Below are 17,976 nucleotides of genomic sequence, written 5' to 3' on the forward strand. Positions count from 1 at the left end.
TCATATGTGTTTCTAGTTCTATTATCTTTTATTGATTTTATTAAAAAAAATTCAGTATACACAAATGGATAAATATCTTATTTTATAAGATCAAATATTCATAATCTACTTTTATCTCTCAATTTTGTTAGTTTCTCTTTTACTTGATATTAATGATTTTTGTTTATTTATTTACATACATTACTATCAATTTATTTAATTAAATGTTTGTGTAAGTTTTTTAATTTATACTTTGAATTTTTTTTGTGAAAAGACATATTAAAATAGTTTGTGTATCCAAGTATTTTTTATATAAAAAATTTACTACCTGTTGCATAGTATAGATCAAATAACTAGTATATTAATGGAATTTCATGCTACTACAGTTTTATTTTTCCTTCTCAAAAGAAAAAAGAAGAAGAAGAAGTAAAGCTAGGTTATATATTCGATAATTTGATTTCACTGCAAATTTTGCTTTTTTAGTAAATCATGCTGTAATTAGTAAAAATTTCACTAATGATAGAGTGATTGAATTAATAAAAGGACACCAAAATAGTAGCCATCTTACAAACAAAACCCTAAGCTGCTAAATTATATAAAAAAAAAAACTATGAAAAACCACCCAAGAAATCCCTGGTACTAACTCCTGTTCTCCTCTCTTCTTGGACTCTCATTGCCACATTATTCTTCAATGTTTCCAAAGATGCCCTAAACTTTTCAAGTTCCTCCAAATTCATATCTTCAACCGACCTCTCCCACCAACACCCTTCTCCTTCTTCATTAATGTTGTCACAATCCATGTTGTTTTTGCCATGTGTGTCCTCTGAACAAGAAATATTGTTTCTTTCACTGCTTTCTTGATCACCAAGGTATTGATCAACGACGGTATTCACATCAGGATGACCAAAAGAGTATGGTCTTTGGTTAGGGGACAAAACGATTATAGCAAGATTGGCATCATCATATAAATCGCAAAATTCACTAGCTTTCTTGAAAAGACCATTGCGTCTCTTGCAAAAAGTTACTATTAGGCTGCTTTTGCTCTCTATTTTCTTCATCTCCACCTTCTTCCGGCCCATGCCCCATCTCCTTGTAGTGTTTACTTCCGTTTCTTGCATGATGGTGTCAAATAAAAAGGGCCAAGAAAAGACAAAGAAAGAGAGAAATTCCGGTCAATTGGTATGTAATTTTTGTGTCTGAAAAACAATAAAGCAAGAAAGAATGTTGTGTGTCTATATATATAAGAGAGCTATTATAGTTTTTTTTCCTATATAGTTTGGTAAGTGGTAACTCCCAAAGTCGTTTCCTTCTATAAAGAGAGGGAATTTTGGAAATTATGAAACAGGAAAGCAAAAAGATTACGAAATTTCTAAATTTTGATGCTTTAATTATTAGTAAATTGTTAAAAAAAAAAAGAAGGTACTTTCCTTTTTGGACTTTTGGATTCCCAAATTAAGAGTATTTTTTCTTATTAAGGGGTCTCTTCGATCATTTCTTAATTTCCATGGACGCTTTCTTGGTCCCTTTCTTTTTTAAAAAAAAAGATTCTTGGAAACTCGCTTTGGCCTTTTGACATATATTTCTTGTAAGATTGATCGAATGCTGATTGTAATCCTTCCATGTTGAAGAAATTGAATGAGAAGTTTTATCAACAACGTGGATCCCTAACTTGACAATATTAATGTGGTCTAGAAAAGTACTTCATGCCTACATAGTCCAATGATTTGGTTCTTCGGCGGATTGACATGGTTGGGCTTCACTGTCGGCTAACGAAGAATACTGGTGTTCAGCTGATATTTAAGACTCCTCTATAGAGCTGGCATGGTCGCTGGGAATAAAAAACTGATTCTAGAGTCAGATTCAGAACTTGTGGTTGTTTTATTATCACGTGATATGGTGAAGATTGATGCAAATTATGTGTTAATAACAAAAGTAAGAGAGGTGTTGAAGTTGGCATGGGATATGTAAAGATACAACATGCACATATAATTTAATGTGTTAAAGCATCAAGTTGGAAACTCTCATTTGTAACTGGAAAAAAAAAAAAAAAAAAAAAAAAAAAAAAACAGATAGCAATTTGACAGCAATGAGGTTGGAATCATATAACAATACCTCGATTCCTTGACAATGCCGGCTAGCCTGGCATGTCTTTAGATGTAGCCAAATGTGTGGCAGCAGCCAGCAGGCTGCAGCCTCTCCTCTTCTATTATTTCCGATAGCAAACAAAAACTAGTGCATGGCTTTCTGACAGGAAAAAAGAAAAGAAGGAAAACGAGTCCCAAACAGACTGAAACCAGGCCCTCAGGCCAGGCTCAAACCAGTCCTCCTTAACCATTTCGACCTGAAACTGACCAGATCACAGGGTTGTGCTCCACATTTCAAAGACATAGCATGGCGCCACTTTATTACATACATGCACGTCTCCTGATTGGTTCACATTTTGGTGAAATAATATATTTTTATTGGCTGCATAATTCATTATTTTTATAGGTTAATACCATCAGGAAGAAGTCATTGTCCCCTCTTTATCATATGCTCACTCTTCCTCCAAATTAGTCTATCTCCATCTTTGTCCATTGCGAAGCCAATGTTGCGCCCCGTAGTATCCTCCCACATTCCCATGGCATCTTTGTCGAAAGAGTAGGGAAGTGATCTGTAAGCCAGCAATCAAGCCAAAACAAAGTTTTCTTGCCATTTCCGATAAGGACCAAAGATTGCTCATTCACAATATCCTGCAACTTATTATTTCTCACACAATGATTGACAATCCGGGACCCACATAGAAGCTTAGCAGATTAGAATAGATTTTTGATCACACCCTTCCACATACTTGATTCCTTAAACCTCCACCTTATTACATTAAACTTTCTCTCCCTCGTTCATCTCTCTTTATTTTCTCTAACTTCTCTGACTTAATCCAAATCATAACATTCAGGCCCAAACATTACGTCCAAAATCAGTCATGGAAAGCCCAATATCTGATCCTTCTCTACTTTCCTTTTTAATAATACACTGTCTCTTGAAGCGTAGAGAAGACACCATGAAGTCAAGCAACTAGGGCAGTCTTAGCTAGCTTGTATTGTCAAAGCATAGACAATTTAACGAGAATTAAAGATTATAAACTTTGATTTTATTGTATTTTCTTAGTAGCCAACGACCTTATCACTCTTTAGTCATCTAACACTTGAAAATCATATATAATCATCACAAGTAATTGAGAGGAAAAAGGTAAGAGGTACAGAATCTTTAATGGGAAAGGGGAAAGTGAGGTTGGTCAACCAAGGTCCATATGCAACTCTACTGCCCCACAAGTCTTAACTCTCACCTCTACCTCTCTTTCATACTACATGCTGGTGCTTAATTTGATGCAGGTCATACCGGACAAGGGTTTGGCGAGGCTCACAAGTCACAATATTGAAACCTCAAGGGTACTTAACAGGCCTTAAATATGGAGGAATGGACAACATTCTTGACCTAAAATCAAATGAATCTAGTAGAGGATAACCTTCAAAAAAAAAAAAAAAGCCCCACAATTATTCATACTTCAATTCTTTTTTTCAGTACGTAGTCTTGGATAAGCAAAGAACATGTTCTAATGCTGCTACTGCAATTGTAAGATGATCTCACTAGTCCATGTTCTTATAATCTTGATCATATATAACTTGTCAAGTCAACTATATAACATTGTCTGTGTATAATTTGCAAATATTGGGACATCAATCGCAACTTGCCAGGAGGGCAGGACAGATATCAATTATATGACCATCACTTGAACAAAATAGCTATGATACTAATTTCTTGTCATACTTAGTTTCTCTTAAATGATTCAAAAATATTTGTTACTTTGTATGTTGCAGATTGCATGGAGCTGAGTATAGTGTCATTTATAATAGTAATGACAAGTTAGAGATTTCATTTATGAGCACCAAACTGCCTCTCAGTATTGACATAAGGTCTTTGATCCATCTGAGCCTTCTTGTTCCTCTTTCAAAATTAATCTTCCTGAACTTATATTGAGTTTTAATATAATCTTCTTTCTGTTCTTAGCTACATATTGAATAGGTGGTGTTTCAGGTTCCTTTGCTAATTATGCCATGTTTGTTCTACGAGCTTCTGGCTAATGCCTGGATCTCCAGACAGAGGCCAGCTAATTTGCCTGATCTTGCCCATCCTGACAAGGATGGTCTTCAAGTTTGGACGCGACAAGTAAAATAATGCCTCTCTACGCTATTCGCTAATTAATGCCTCTTTCTGTACATGTTTGTTGGCTTTAAGCGAAAATGCTTATTTTAGATTTCATTACATGGCAAGTTCACTTGAGGTGAGAGAATGTTGCTAAGATGATCTATTGATAATCATGACAGAGACAAACAGCTTAGCCAACTTTCAATGCTCACTGATAAAATTCTGGACAATCCGTTAATTGATACTAGTGATGATAATGTAGAACATTTAATGAACACTTCAGTTACAAGAAACAGTTCATATCATTTCGATCCAAAGAGTTTTATACAAAATCTGTAACAGCATGCTCTGCAAGCTGCTCCAGGCCTTTGCATCTTTGAGTTTGTTTTGTACAAAATTGCATGCAAAGTATGCTCAAAGGATTTTTTGTTCCCTGACTGTATCGTGATCGTCCAGCTAGATAAAATCGTTACTAACTTTACAGGCCGGATATTGTTAAAAGCAAACCATAATGATCACTAGGCAAGACAGGTAACTCCAGCATCTTTACCTCTTTTCTCACTTTCTTCTCCTTCATATATGATAAACCAGGTATTGCATCCTTACCAATCATGTCAATTTTACTGATCTTGAAATCACACAGACTGCATATGAATCGATCCAGTCTCTTTTGCAATGCACGATTACCAGACAACATTTGGTTGGATTTGGTATCATATGTCCATCCATTGTCCCCTGGCTTCAACTCTACCCAGGCATCAACCCATCCATCAGGGAAAGGAAACTGACCATCCAACTTATCATCCCAGTTCATGTCACCGCAAAAAATCACATTTGAGTTCTTCTTGAGAAGGTTGATGGCCTCCTTTGCCTGATCCACACGTTCCTTGCTGAACATCTGATCCCATTTTGGAGGTGCTGGACATGGACTCTCTAGATGGCTAGTGGCAACAACTAATGACTTTTTTCCTGGAACTTCAAGCTCGGCAATGCAAAGTTCTCTCCCCATTATTGAATTCATAAAGGGTTTAGTGCTGAAGGATTTTACTGGCAGTTTGCTTAACTGCAAACAAGGGGGCAATATTAATAATACTAAAAAAAATGAATGCCAACATTAAATGAACTGTAAATGACATTTACAAAAAAACAATGCCAACACTAATTCTTTAAGATACTAATTTTTTTTCCCACGTTTTACAGAAAAACAATGACATTTAATGAACTGCTAAAATTTAGTTAAAGGTCAAACGTATTCAGTGATCAGTCAGATAATCATGGGCCGGTCCAGTAAATTAAACACTATCACTCAACCAAAAGAAGCAAAACCTGCAAAAGCTCATTCAACAGCCAGCATAAAACCATGTTTCCATGATTCTCCAGTTCTGGGGAGAGAGTGTACAGCAAGAGAACTATCAGGATCCATACTTGTTGGTAAAAGTTAGCCAGAAACATGCTAACGGTCATGTTAATTTGAAACCATGTATGCGTTGTCTCTGCCATAACAGGAGCATGAGAGTAACTGTAACAACTTTCAACATGGTGACTTACGGGACCACTAATTTTGATGCTTAATGTATCTATCTGGCAGGCCTGCGAATGGTGTATGATAAGAACATAGAAGCAGAATCACCATCCAGCACATGTCAAAACCATACCTGCATGCAAAAGTATCCTCTTGAACTTGCTATTTCAGAAGAAACAGAGCATTGATATGCTTTCCACCAGCTGGATCGCTGAAATATGTCATATATATCTGGAATAACCTCCTGCAAGGAAAAATGGAAATAGTTAAGATGAAAGTCAACACAGGAAGATCCAATTTCATGAGGTAGGGAACAAGAAAAACCTGTAAACAAATGACATCTGGTGAATGTAGTTGAATAAGTTCACCAAGTGCTTTCATCCTCCTATGCATCTCCAGGTCTTCTCGGAACCAAACATTATAGCTCAAAATCTTGAAGGAACCAAGCACTGCTGCTGAATTTGTATCCTCTGCCACAAATTTAAGATGCTTTGAATCGTGCAATGAACATATATAACTGGAAGCTTTTAATAAATTCCCATCTCCCTAGCAACCAGTCAAATTTTATGATGGTAAAACTGGTGCTAAAAAGCAAAATGAATGAAGCAACTCAACAAAACCAATGCTTACGCATGACCTCATCAATCCATCATTGTGGTTTCAGACAACATAAATAAACTAACAAAGCAAAGAACCATTAAACTGAAATATGTAAATAAATAAATAAAATGAAAACAGCTTGGACTATAAAAATCCCCGTTACCTGTCAAAACAGCCACTCCCTTGTTTGATGCCCTAGCACCTTGAAACGCACCCAATTTCACACTAGCCCCATCACTTTCATCTGCATATACTAGAACATTCAAGAACAAAATCTAGAAGCCTAACAAGAAGCACAAAAAACAACTAAACTTTAATTAAAAAAAAAAAAATATATATATATATATATATATATATATATATATATATAAAGAAAAGCTGGCTAGATGATTATTCAGGACAAGACCACAAGCTTAACATGTGACCGACAACAAGCAATGGTATTAATGTTCACATTTTTCACACACACTTTATTACTTAACATAACCTCTCTAACCCACCACTATCAATGAAGACAATATAAATAAATGACAAAACAAAAACCTTTAAAGAAGACTAACTAGAACCAAAAAAAAAAAACTTACGACTCACCCTTTAGAACTGTGACTCCCTTGTTTGATGATTTAACCCCTTGAAACCCACCCAATCTCACACTATGGCCATCACCTCCATCTGCATATATCAGCAACAAAACCCAAAGGACAAAGAACATTACTAGTAACTCACATTGTACTTAGCATACACACAATAATGTAATCAAACTCACATTGTTAAAATAAAAATAGCAACAAAACTACAACCTCGGAAATTTCCATTTTGAGTTGCACAGAGAGGAAATAAACTTACAGAGCATAAACCTTTAAAACGACCAAAAAAGAAGAAGAACTTGAGCCACAAACATTTGACTTACCCTTTAAAACAGTCACTCCCTTGTTTGATGCTTTAACACCTTGGAATGCACCCGATTTCGCAGAATCCCCATCACCTCCAACTGCATACACAAGCAACATTCATCCATTAAGCAGACAAAAAACCCAACAAAATCCATAAAGCAAACAACAAACACCCAAAAAATAACCAACCTTCGACATTGTTCAAAGACTTTACCCCACGAAACCCACCCTCTTGATGATCGTCAACTGGGTCTCTAACCTTCCTCTTACAATGCCTTAGGGGCATGAAAACAGACCCAACAGAAGAATCCACATCACCATCAAGACCACTAGTATCGGTCAAATCCTCTAAACTAGAAAGAGAAAAAACAGAACCTCTAGTGCCACATACTTCACAGCTACTGTTCTTATACGGGTTCAAGAAAGTGCAAGCCTTGCAAGACCATTTTGGGGTTTCTTGATTTGAAGAAGAGGAAGGTAGTGGAGGGGGTGAAGGAGGTGAGAGACAGATTTGGCAAGTGGGTTTTGGTGATGGAGAGTTAATGAAAGTACACTTCTTGCAAGACCAAGACATGAGGTTTGAGAGATGAACAGAAAGATTGCAGCTTTTACTAGGTTTATAAAGGGGAGAGATGATGACGATGGGCACAAAGGTTATTTTTTGCAACAAAGATTGCATTTTTATAAGTTTGGAAAGTTCAAACTAATTTGAAACATTAAAGTCCAGCTTTGGAGACAAAGTGCTTCAAGCATGGCCCACTGAAGAATCAAACGTGTAGGTGCTTAAATGGGGGACCCACATAATGGGCTAATTATTTTAAAAGAATGTTTTTTTTTTTTTTTCAGTTTAAAGCTGCATATTTTAAAATTGCGTTTAATTTGAAAAAAAAATAATTTTAATATATTGGTATTAAAATTAAAAACATATCTTAATATATTTTTAAATAAAAAAATATTTTTTAAAATATCTTGCATCACAATAATGACACACTCTTAGAGTGTATTTGACATTACATTTTAAAAGTGTTTTTGAAAAAAATTAAAAAAAATATTATTTTTTTATTTTAAATTAATAATTTTTAATGTTTTCAGATCATTTTGATGTGCTAATGTCAAAAATAATTTTTTAAAAATAAAAAAAATATTATTTTGATGTGTTTAGAATAAAAAATACTTTAAAAAACAATCATTACTATATACCTAAACACACCCAAAACAAAGAAATTTCAAGATTGTTTTTTTTTTTAAGAATTTTAAAGAAAAAAAAATAAAATAAAAATTCAAAAACAAAGAAATTTCAAGAATTTAAAGAAAAATAATAATAAAAAAATCAAATTAGATTTTAATTAGTTTAACTCTCTAATTAATTTAATTTAAAACTTGAAACAGAGTTGATAAATTTATTATTTTTTTCACAGTAAAATCAAATTTAATAATTAATAATTTGTTTTTTTTATTTGTTGGTTTTACAATAAGGGTATTTTAGGTTAACTTTGTAACTTGGACACAAAGCTCACCTTTAAAGTTCATTCAAAACCAATTTTATATCTCACAATAATGTTCTGTTTGTTTCAAGGGTGAAACAGTAAATCATGAAAACTTAATTTCAAGTCAACATACAATCACTGCTTTGAAGAAAGAAAGTGTTTTCCTTCGGTTAAAGAAAGGAAAACACTTTCCTTTGGCGTTCAAGTGAATCACTGCTACTGTAGCAGCGAATTATAATTCACTTCTCTCACTTAGCAGTGAATTAAAATGCAAAGGTTATTTTATTTAAGTCCCGGGTTTTTGATTAATTAAGTCCTTAATTCTTCGATTAAACTCTTGATTTCATTAATTAAAATAATCTAAAATTTAATTAAATTAATTTCCAATTAAACCCTTGATTTAATTAATTAAACTAGTTAAGAGTTTAATTAAATTTTTAAACTTCCAATCATGTTGCTCTTAACCCAAATTTTTAATTCATCCTTCATTTATTTTATTTTTATTTTTCATCATTTTTTTTAAATAATAAAAATAAAAAAGGTCAAAATTGGGTTATGACAATTGTAAGTGATTAAATATTTTATATATTAGATAAACTTGAAAAAAAATTTAATTCATTATTAAATTATTTTCCAGTTCATTTTCCATAACACAACCAAACACTGGAAAATGTTTTCCAGTTCATTTTCCATAACACTACCAAACATCGGAAAATACTTTCCCGGAATTCACTTTCCTCGAAATTTACTTTAAAAAAAAAACCCACTTTCCTGCAAACAAACGAATCCCTGCTCATCCATCTTATGTTGTTGCAGAGAAAGAAGCTCACCTTAATCATAGGTCAAACCTTAATTTAGACTGTTTGTCATGATCATTACGAGAAGATTAGCCTAAAAAACTACTGAATAAAAAAAGATAATAATAAAAAGAAGAACCTGGGTCTTAAAGACAAGCCTTTTCACAAACTACATCATTCTTTTTGGCTTGTTTAGAGGAAGGAAAAATGGAGCTTAAATAGAGAAACTGATAGCCTTTTTTTTTAAAAAAAAAAACATCTTGAAGATACTCCCATTATCTTGCTCATAATCATGGCCCCGAAAAATCCTGCTCTCTAGGCCTCCATGTTTGTTGCGGTATGCTCTTGCTTACAAGAAAGTATATAGTGCTAACCTACTTTTTTGAACACTTTTGATTCCACAGAAGAGCCCACAAAAAAATTGTCATCACTCCTTTCACAGAGAAGACCCTACCAAAAACATCTCTCAAGTGAGAATTTGCTTCTACAATGAAGAATTTGTGGACTAAAAACAGCCTAGCACAGCAATAGCCAATCATCATGAAGGAATTAAACACTATTACATTACAAAAAAATTGTTTATTTTACACCTCAAGACATCATAAAGGGAATGTATAACAAAATAGAGAAGATTACAGTCAAGAGAGTTTGTAATGCCTTGTCTACTGCACTCATTCTACTGCTTTTGAAGGTGATTAATCTTGAACCACCCGCTGGGTTACTTGGATTGGTTGTGTTCACCACCGTCCTCGCCTTATTCGTTATTTTTTTGCTGCATCCGAAGTTGGAAAATTGGTGAGAAATTGTTGCAAGGTGTTTTCATTAAGTAATGATTTTGCTTTTTGCACTTTCCATCTCTTTGACTACCAGGAAAGGGAAAGCAAAGAAGCAGAAAAGGAACCAAAGTGTGATGTCCTTTCGAATAAATTAGGCCACCAAGTAGAAAAGAAGAGTTTCTTACCTCCCAGGAAATATACAGCTCCCATGACCTGCCAACAAGGAGAAAAGATGTTAGGTTTGAGAAACATAACAGGTGAAAAAATATCACAAACAGGACTCATTTTCCTCAAGGTAACAGTCATTCGGTAGATAAAGAGCAATGATGGAGTTTCTTGCAAGAATGTATAAAAGAAAGAGGATAAATGGCCTTGAACTGTTGTTACTGTCCTGTCCTGACTCTATGGTGCTCTCTTGGCATATAGCGTCCAAGTTGAAATCATAATTTCCTAGGTTGGCTGTTTCAGCACAATTATAATGTTATTCCCTGCCCTTTCCACAATCCAATCACTCAAGAAACCATGTGACTCTGTCAGGTAGGAATCACACAACATGTACCCTTGAAGTCACCTCAACATTCACTTTCCTTTAGTGGTGTGGCATAAGGCAATTAGCACCTTTTTAACTTTTAATCCTAAATACTTGAGCTTAAGATATCTGTTTAACCACTCAAGAGCCTTAATGCACTTTTAGTAGATGCACAGCATACTATTTGGTTGTCTAAGCAGTAACCACGCATTCAATTTTGCACACAGACAACAGTTAAATAACGATCTATTGAGGACGGAATTTGAAGATCAGATCCTAAACTTTGTTAAAGTTCAATGAAATATGAAAGAACTGTGTTTATTCAAGGCGTTAAGAGTGAAAAATGCTTACTCGGATCGGTAGTGGTGGTCATGGCAATGCCCTTGAAATCACAGGACCCAGAAGCCCTTCCTTCCTTCTGGTAATAGCTATCAAATGCATAAGAGGCATGGTTCTTGACATTGTTAGGCTGATAGCAATTCTCCCCTGGCTGAATCTCACTACAATTAGCCCTTCCTGGTCCACATACCCAATCCAATGCTGCTTGCAATGTCTTTGAATCAACACCATCCATAACAATGCAATATGTTTGGTTGGTTGTATCATTAGCCAAGAAAGTCCCACTTCCAGATACATGAAGCAAATAAACCGGTGTCGAATTCGCATAAAACAATCCCCAATTTGCTTCCGATACTGGTGGTGACCTCAAGTCTTCATTGAACAACTCGTATAAATACACACTAGAAGTGATTTCTGGGTGAAAAGGAGTCCCGCTATGATCAAGAACATGCTTAATCAAATTAGAATTATAAGTATCTGCATTGTCAATTGTAGCATAAGGTTCTTTTGAATCACCCTTTGAAGGCCAACCACTCTCGGTAACAAGAACCACTACATCAGTAAAATTCATATTCTTCATCGAAAAATAAGCAGCATCAACCATAGCATCAAGAACATTAGTGTAATGCAACAAAGTATTAGGATCAACCATTTCCTTGGATGGTGTCAAGGGCTTGAACAAAGAATTATCAAGAGGCACCACTCCTTTATTTTGCATAAACACATAGTACGGATAGAAATTCATCATCAAAGGTGACCCAGTTCTTGATAAAAAATGAAGCAAAGGTTGAATAACCGAGATCCAACTCTGATTAAAAAAAGACTGAGAAGGTGGAAATGAATCAAGAATTATAGAAGCAGAGTGTGGAGTTGAAATCTTTATCTGATTATGCAAATTTTCAGCCACCAAAGCACTATAAAGAGACTCAATAGCTGGCATAAGCAAAGGAGCTGAAGAGGGTACTGTAGTTAAAACCTCATCACCAACAGCAATTGCAGTAATTACAGTCTGTGGATAATAAGCAACAACATTTTTACCAATCCAAGAAGCTGCAGTTGTATTGGAGGATCCAATAGCAAGAAGCTGATTATTTGGAACACTAATAATGACCCGGATCTTGGTTTTAGCCAAGGCCTTGAGTATGTCGGGGTCTGCATCATAAAGCTTGATATGTGTAACCTTTTGAAATTGTAGAAATGAAACAAGTTCTGTAGCTGACATAAGATTGGACACATCTTCTCCTATGTTGATTCCCACAAATGGCTCATTGTCTTGTTGGTCCTTGATTTGTGCCACTGCTATTTTTGATGATAAAGCTGCAAATTTGCCAGAAAAACATTAGAAACACAAAAGGGATTCTTCTTAGTTTCTTGAAATAGTGAATATACAAGTGGGGTTTTTTTCTATTACCTTGTGATGATATAGAAAGTGAAATGTACAGGAAGAAGAAGACACTGTAGAGAGGAAGCTTAGACAGTGCCATAACTGAAGAAGAAATTGAGCTTCACAACTTCATCTTCTGGTTCTAGTTCAGCTAAAGGTTCTTGCATTTGTAGGCTTAATTTTTTCGTTTTTTGAGTGAATGTTCTTGGTGGGTTTTGGCTTGGCTTTGGAGATGGAGTTGGCTAGTTGACCTCAAGAAATCTTCCAGTATCTAACAAGAATCAAGAAAGCAATCCCATGGACTTTACTGCTACCAAGATGAATTAAATTGTTCGGAAGACTTCAAGAATACCCCTAACTATATTACTAGTTTCAATTTCATCCCAAACAAAATTTTTATTCCTTAAATTTCAGTCATTTTTCAATTAAATCTTTCCATTCATGTTTGATCATGACTTCCATCCAAATCATAACTTTCTTTTACGTCTTTATTTTAATATTTTTCATCAATTATAACTCTTTTTTTTTACCATTGTTACTATGTTCCTTCCTTGAGTTTATAAGATTTGTTTTATACATGATTTTCTAATATTATGGAACGTAGGAGTAAGATCAAGCTTTCTACGATTTGGAGAAAATTATTGTTCTATTAGAAGAACTTCATTGAAAAATCCAAATTATTTGGGTATAAAATAATAGAAAAGGTTGTTTGGGGAGACAATCGACACTACTCCAATAATTGGGGGGTATAATTTGAAGTTTGCCCTAACTTGTTTGTTGATCTATGTGAATTGCCTAAAGTGGCCTTGTGAACCGACAAGTACTTTAGTTAATTTGCACCGTGCTCTTAAAGACCCCTAGAAGTGGAGCTTTATGGTAACTTCATCTAGATTGACATGGGTGGTTCTTGAAGTGATGGAAGTTGCAGAGGCTGGCATGGCAATCTAGAGAGAGACGTTAGAAACCTCTGACTTTCTAGCCCATCAGTACAGTGCACTCAGCTGCTCGCCGGAGTGTCCTTCCTTAGAGTTCGGACTTGTAGTTAGGCCTACACACTCGACATCATTTTGATTTTGATTTTGATTTTGATTGGAGTGTGGTTTATTTTTGTTTAATTAAAAATACCATTTTCACCTCTCTTTTTTAGCAATCCCACTTCGACACGAGGCATATACTCCTTGAGGAAATCTTCTCTCTGTATGTGTCTATAACCTTTATTTTACATTTGATCAAATCATACCTTCTATTTTAAATTTAGTAAAATCAACCACTCTATTTGTAATATTCGAAGACAATTAGACATCTTTTGCTCAATCTTTTCATGTCATGTGGTTTTTATTGGACCATTTTGCTAGTAATAAAAAGTTGGACAAAGAAACCCAAATCACTTTCGATTGGAAATAGCAGGGTAGTTTTGCCCACATCATAGATTACAAGAAATTAAAATATAAAAAAAATACTAAACAAGATCAGAAATCCTGTAGATAAGAGTGCTTTCACTGTAGATTTAAAAGTGTTTTGTGTTGAAATTTTTGTTGATCTCGAAGATATGTTTGGTTTTCTTCTCAGGTTTTGTATGTGCGGTTGAGTTCTGGGCAACGTGGCTTCTTTGTTATCATAATATATATTATACTTTGTGTTTTTGTCTCAAATATTGTTAAGGCCAGACACCAACATGCAGTTTTCCTCTCATATGAATCTTCCCTTTCGACCAAATATCACCAAACCCTTCACTGGCCATTGCTATGCATCACCAAACACATTGCCTCTCTGTGTTAGAAAAAGGGTGGGGCTTTCGCTTGTCAGCCAAGGAAGAAAGGTTTTTGATCTCTTCTGTGCTTTGCTTTTAGTGTTTTTTAGGGTCAATTGGCACAAGTAAGATTTTTTAAACAGAATTGTCTTCTACGGTGGTGTGTGCCCTTTCGCTTTCTGTTTTAATAACCCAGATTTTACATGATGAATTCTGATGAAGGACTACATGATTAACAAGACAGCCATGAGCAGTAGATGAAGGCTACTTTTCAACTCGAAAGCCTTGGGGAAGTTTCTTGCGTTCTTGCTGAAATAATGGGATAGTATATTATCAAAATAGTGTACTTGCAAAAGGTTGAAACTCATCCCTTAAGAAGGAAAGATTTAGACTATACATTTGAAGTTATAGCACCTAATCGAACCATTGTGCAGAATATTGTGTTTCAACGCCCTTAGTAGTTCCAGCAACCTGCAATGATGCTTGAATAATTGCTATCACAATAACATTTGTTCATTTACTTTCATGCGCACCTTTATACATGGATTTTCTATAGTTTTTTCTTTTCTTTTCTAAACATCTATGGTGCTCAATTATGGAGTATTAAGCGAAAATTGAATTTTTCAGGGGAAAAATTCTTAAAGCATCGAAGGATTGGGCAGAGAGAAATATCCAAGTCATTGTTGTTACTGATGTGCAAACCACTTCTTATCTCTTAATGATGCAATGGTTTTACATTCGTTAAGGAATGGGGATTCTGGTCGGAAAACTCTCTCTACAGACAGCATTAGGAGGATTACATCCCTTTGCAGTAAGGATAAATCTGCTATCAAATGTTCAACAATTTCATACTCATTTTTCTTCTATTATTTAGACACACCTCAATCACTGCTTTACTAGAGCTATTAGTTGTTCCTTGCTATTTAGTTACTAAAACCTTCCAACTGTATTCGATACACACAGGGCACAAACAATGAGAAGCTGTTGAATGAAGAGTTCTATATTGGTTTTGGACAGAGGAGGGTAACTAGACAGGTAGAGTAATTAATTTTACTTTCTTCCATTTCCAATCGACTGATATTTCTTCTTTTCTTTTCTAGATTTTAAATCATTCCAGGTCTCAAGATTTGTGCTTGTTATTTATTGATCTTTCTTTTGAATAATATTGCTTTTGTATTAAGTGATGCTGACTGAATTCTTTCTGGTCGAGCCAATGGTTAAAGAAGTTGTGATAGATGTCGCTCTTTCGATTTATAAATCGGTGCTTTTTTTCAAGTTTCCTGAATCGGTGAGGTTGCTGCTTTGAATATTGTTGTCATTTTTTCATTGATTTTTATTGCTTTCTCAACAATGTTTGTGTGTTGGATGTTGTTATGTGGGTTGTTTGTTCGCTTTGAGAGTTGCTACTCAGTGAGTTCGTAACTTTCTCCATGACTGGATTATTGAAATTGGTGCTTCGTTTTGGATCCCATAGCTGTCGTTTTCATGAATTCCTGGGTGTGCTGGCATTTTACTGAGTTGATATACAAAAACAATTTATCAATAATAGGCAACTACAGGGTGCCAAGCAAGCTATTAATGAAGGAAAAATTGTAGTGCTTTGGCAGCAGCTTGCAGAGCATTGGCCATAGAGATCACTTAAATATTGCGATCTCCAACTTCTAGGATCCTTGCATTCAAAGTCTTCCCCCCCTTAACTCTTGCAGTCCACTTCAGTGCACCTTTGTCTTAAAATCTTCTTTTTGTGGTCGAACTGATTAACTTACTGGTTCTTGGCTAAATGGGTTGTAGACCAGGTGCATTATTTTAAAACTTGATAAGGAATAAACTGAGAAAAATGGTACTATTATTCTTGAGTAGTTTTATGGTGTTGCCGGTTGAACATTAGCTAATACAGATGAGGGGCTCGAAGGACAACCACAGAAGAACAACAAAGAAGAAAAGGAAATAGAATTTAATGAGAGAAATACTGCAGTTTAAGTTGGCAGGTGCTTTTTTTTTTTATTATTATTAATATGGGTATTCGAGCTAATTTATGCATATGTTGACTAATCTTAAAGACCCTAAAATTAATGATCATATAAATCTCCATTAACTATGAAAGGATTCAAATTTATAATCATTAAAAAATAAATATAAGACTTGTACAGTTGAATTACTCCTTGTAATTAGGTTGGGTGTATTTTAATTAGTTAAATTGTTGTGTTGGTCTCTTTTTTCTTCTTTTTTTTCCTGTCATTTCTTTCCACTAATTCAATGTGCAGTGCTGCATGAAATGTTTGGTCTGTCGATATTGGTTAAATGTGGTGGTATTTAATCATCAAACTTGCTCTATTAGTATGGTGTGAGCAATTACACGATGCCTTTGAGTGAATGAAAAAACAGAGGCATTCATGAAGTTTTTTTTTTTTTTTTTTTTTAAATCATTGACTTTTTAGCGAGTGTTTTTTATTATTATTATATTATTAAATAAAATATAAAAGAACGAAGTAATTAAACAAGGCGAGGTTCATGACCTGAGGCCTGTATTTAACAGATCTCAATATTTAAAAAACAAAAGCGAATGCATTTTGGATTTTTAAAAAAAATCTTATTACTGCTTGAAAAAGCATTAATGCATGCACGAAAACTTTTTTTATGCGTCGAAAGGTAACATGTGGTGGCGGGAAACCTAACTAGTAATTTTCTATAATATTAAGGAATTAGCCTTGCTGGAATAAAAAAAAGGTAATCTCTTCTTTGATTTTCTAAGTTTGATGTGAACATTTTAAAGCAATTCATTTCTTCTAAATGTACCACAATGATATTTTCATTAAAAATTCTAAGATACATGAAAATAAAGTTTTTTTGATGATTTGGTAATTTGTCTTATTATTTGATCAATTCTCCGGCTTGATGTAGAAAGCTTAGTAACTGCAAAAACAGTTATATTTTCTATGAATTTAAAGATTTTTAGATTCTCAAGTCAATAACTACAATAACTCAGAGAAAGTCAAATAAATATACAAAAAATAACTAAATTACAATAATAAAGTAGTTTGTTTTAGTTTTGGTATGTAATCAATGCTTCCTTTATAAAAGAAAATGATATCATGCATATATGTTGAGAATGGAGAAATTATTAATTTTTTACCTATGTGGTTTATAAAGTATTTATATCTCTTGAATCTTATCATTTTATTTAAATGAGAGGGCTGAAAAATCATCTCACCTTGACAACAATAATGAAAGAATGTTTGTTTTTGCGTGTTTATAGATTTTAAATTGTATACATTCTAGGCTTACATTGAACAATCTTTTTTATATTTTATATGTTTTTGTTAGAATAAACTAAACAACATTACTTAATAGTCTTATAATATATTCAACAAACTTTTGATTTACATAGTTTAAGTATAAGCTTAGAAAAAAAAAAAACAACTTTTGATTAAATAGTTTTGTCTTTGTTTCCCTTATCATGGTGCCTTTTTGCAATTTCTTTCCTCTCTCAGTCTTCATCTATAGTGCTATTTTATACATAATTCTCTCTATTACTATTAAAAAAATAATGATAACTATTTAAATATATAATAAGAGATGCAAAGTGTTTTTATACAAAGACAGTGGCATTCATTTGTCTGAAGAAAGAGGGGAAAAAACATCACAAGCAGAGAGCACTGCTTGCTTCGGGGTACCCCATGCTCAACGCTGTTTGCTTCAGTTTAACAAGATTTTTATGCCTTAGACCGAGTCCTC

General features: G+C 34.1%; 3 protein-coding genes and 1 long non-coding RNA gene across 4 annotated transcripts; 1 reads left to right on the forward strand and 3 right to left on the reverse strand.

Annotated features, from left to right (window-relative positions):
- Nucleotides 1-587: 587 nt before the first annotated feature.
- Nucleotides 588-1,058, reverse strand: LOC118059260 (agamous-like MADS-box protein AGL62). The gene has a single exon (XM_035072100.1). The coding sequence runs from the start codon at nt 1,056-1,058 to the stop codon at nt 588-590; it is 471 nt and encodes a 156-aa protein (XP_034927991.1).
- A 3,389-nt stretch (nt 1,059-4,447) lies between these two features.
- On the reverse strand, nt 4,448-7,884 carry LOC118059271 (uncharacterized). The gene is made up of 7 exons (XM_035072110.2): nt 7,369-7,884; nt 7,197-7,277; nt 6,878-6,958; nt 6,450-6,530; nt 6,011-6,156; nt 5,820-5,930; nt 4,448-5,227 (listed from the first exon to the last, which is right to left on the reverse strand). The coding sequence occupies exons 1-7, from the start codon at nt 7,856-7,858 to the stop codon at nt 4,643-4,645; spliced, it is 1,575 nt and encodes a 524-aa protein (XP_034928001.1). The 5' UTR covers nt 7,859-7,884; the 3' UTR covers nt 4,448-4,642.
- Nucleotides 7,885-10,004: 2,120 nt separating this feature from the next.
- Nucleotides 10,005-12,786, reverse strand: LOC118059269 (glucan endo-1,3-beta-glucosidase 1). The gene is made up of 4 exons (XM_035072109.2): nt 12,519-12,786; nt 11,120-12,424; nt 10,425-10,452; nt 10,005-10,235 (listed from the first exon to the last, which is right to left on the reverse strand). Exons 1-4 carry the CDS (start codon nt 12,589-12,591, stop codon nt 10,055-10,057), a joined length of 1,587 nt encoding a protein of 528 aa, XP_034928000.1. The 5' UTR covers nt 12,592-12,786; the 3' UTR covers nt 10,005-10,054.
- Nucleotides 12,787-13,955: 1,169 nt separating this feature from the next.
- On the forward strand, nt 13,956-15,516 carry LOC118059270 (uncharacterized). The gene is made up of 4 exons (XR_004689286.2): nt 13,956-14,310; nt 14,464-14,597; nt 14,869-15,052; nt 15,205-15,516. It is a non-coding gene; the product is annotated as an uncharacterized lncRNA (long non-coding RNA).
- Nucleotides 15,517-17,976: the final 2,460 nt, after the last annotated feature.

This window comes from Populus alba, chromosome 4, assembly GCF_005239225.2.
Source record: "Populus alba chromosome 4, ASM523922v2, whole genome shotgun sequence".
NCBI lineage: Eukaryota > Viridiplantae > Streptophyta > Magnoliopsida > Malpighiales > Salicaceae > Populus > Populus alba.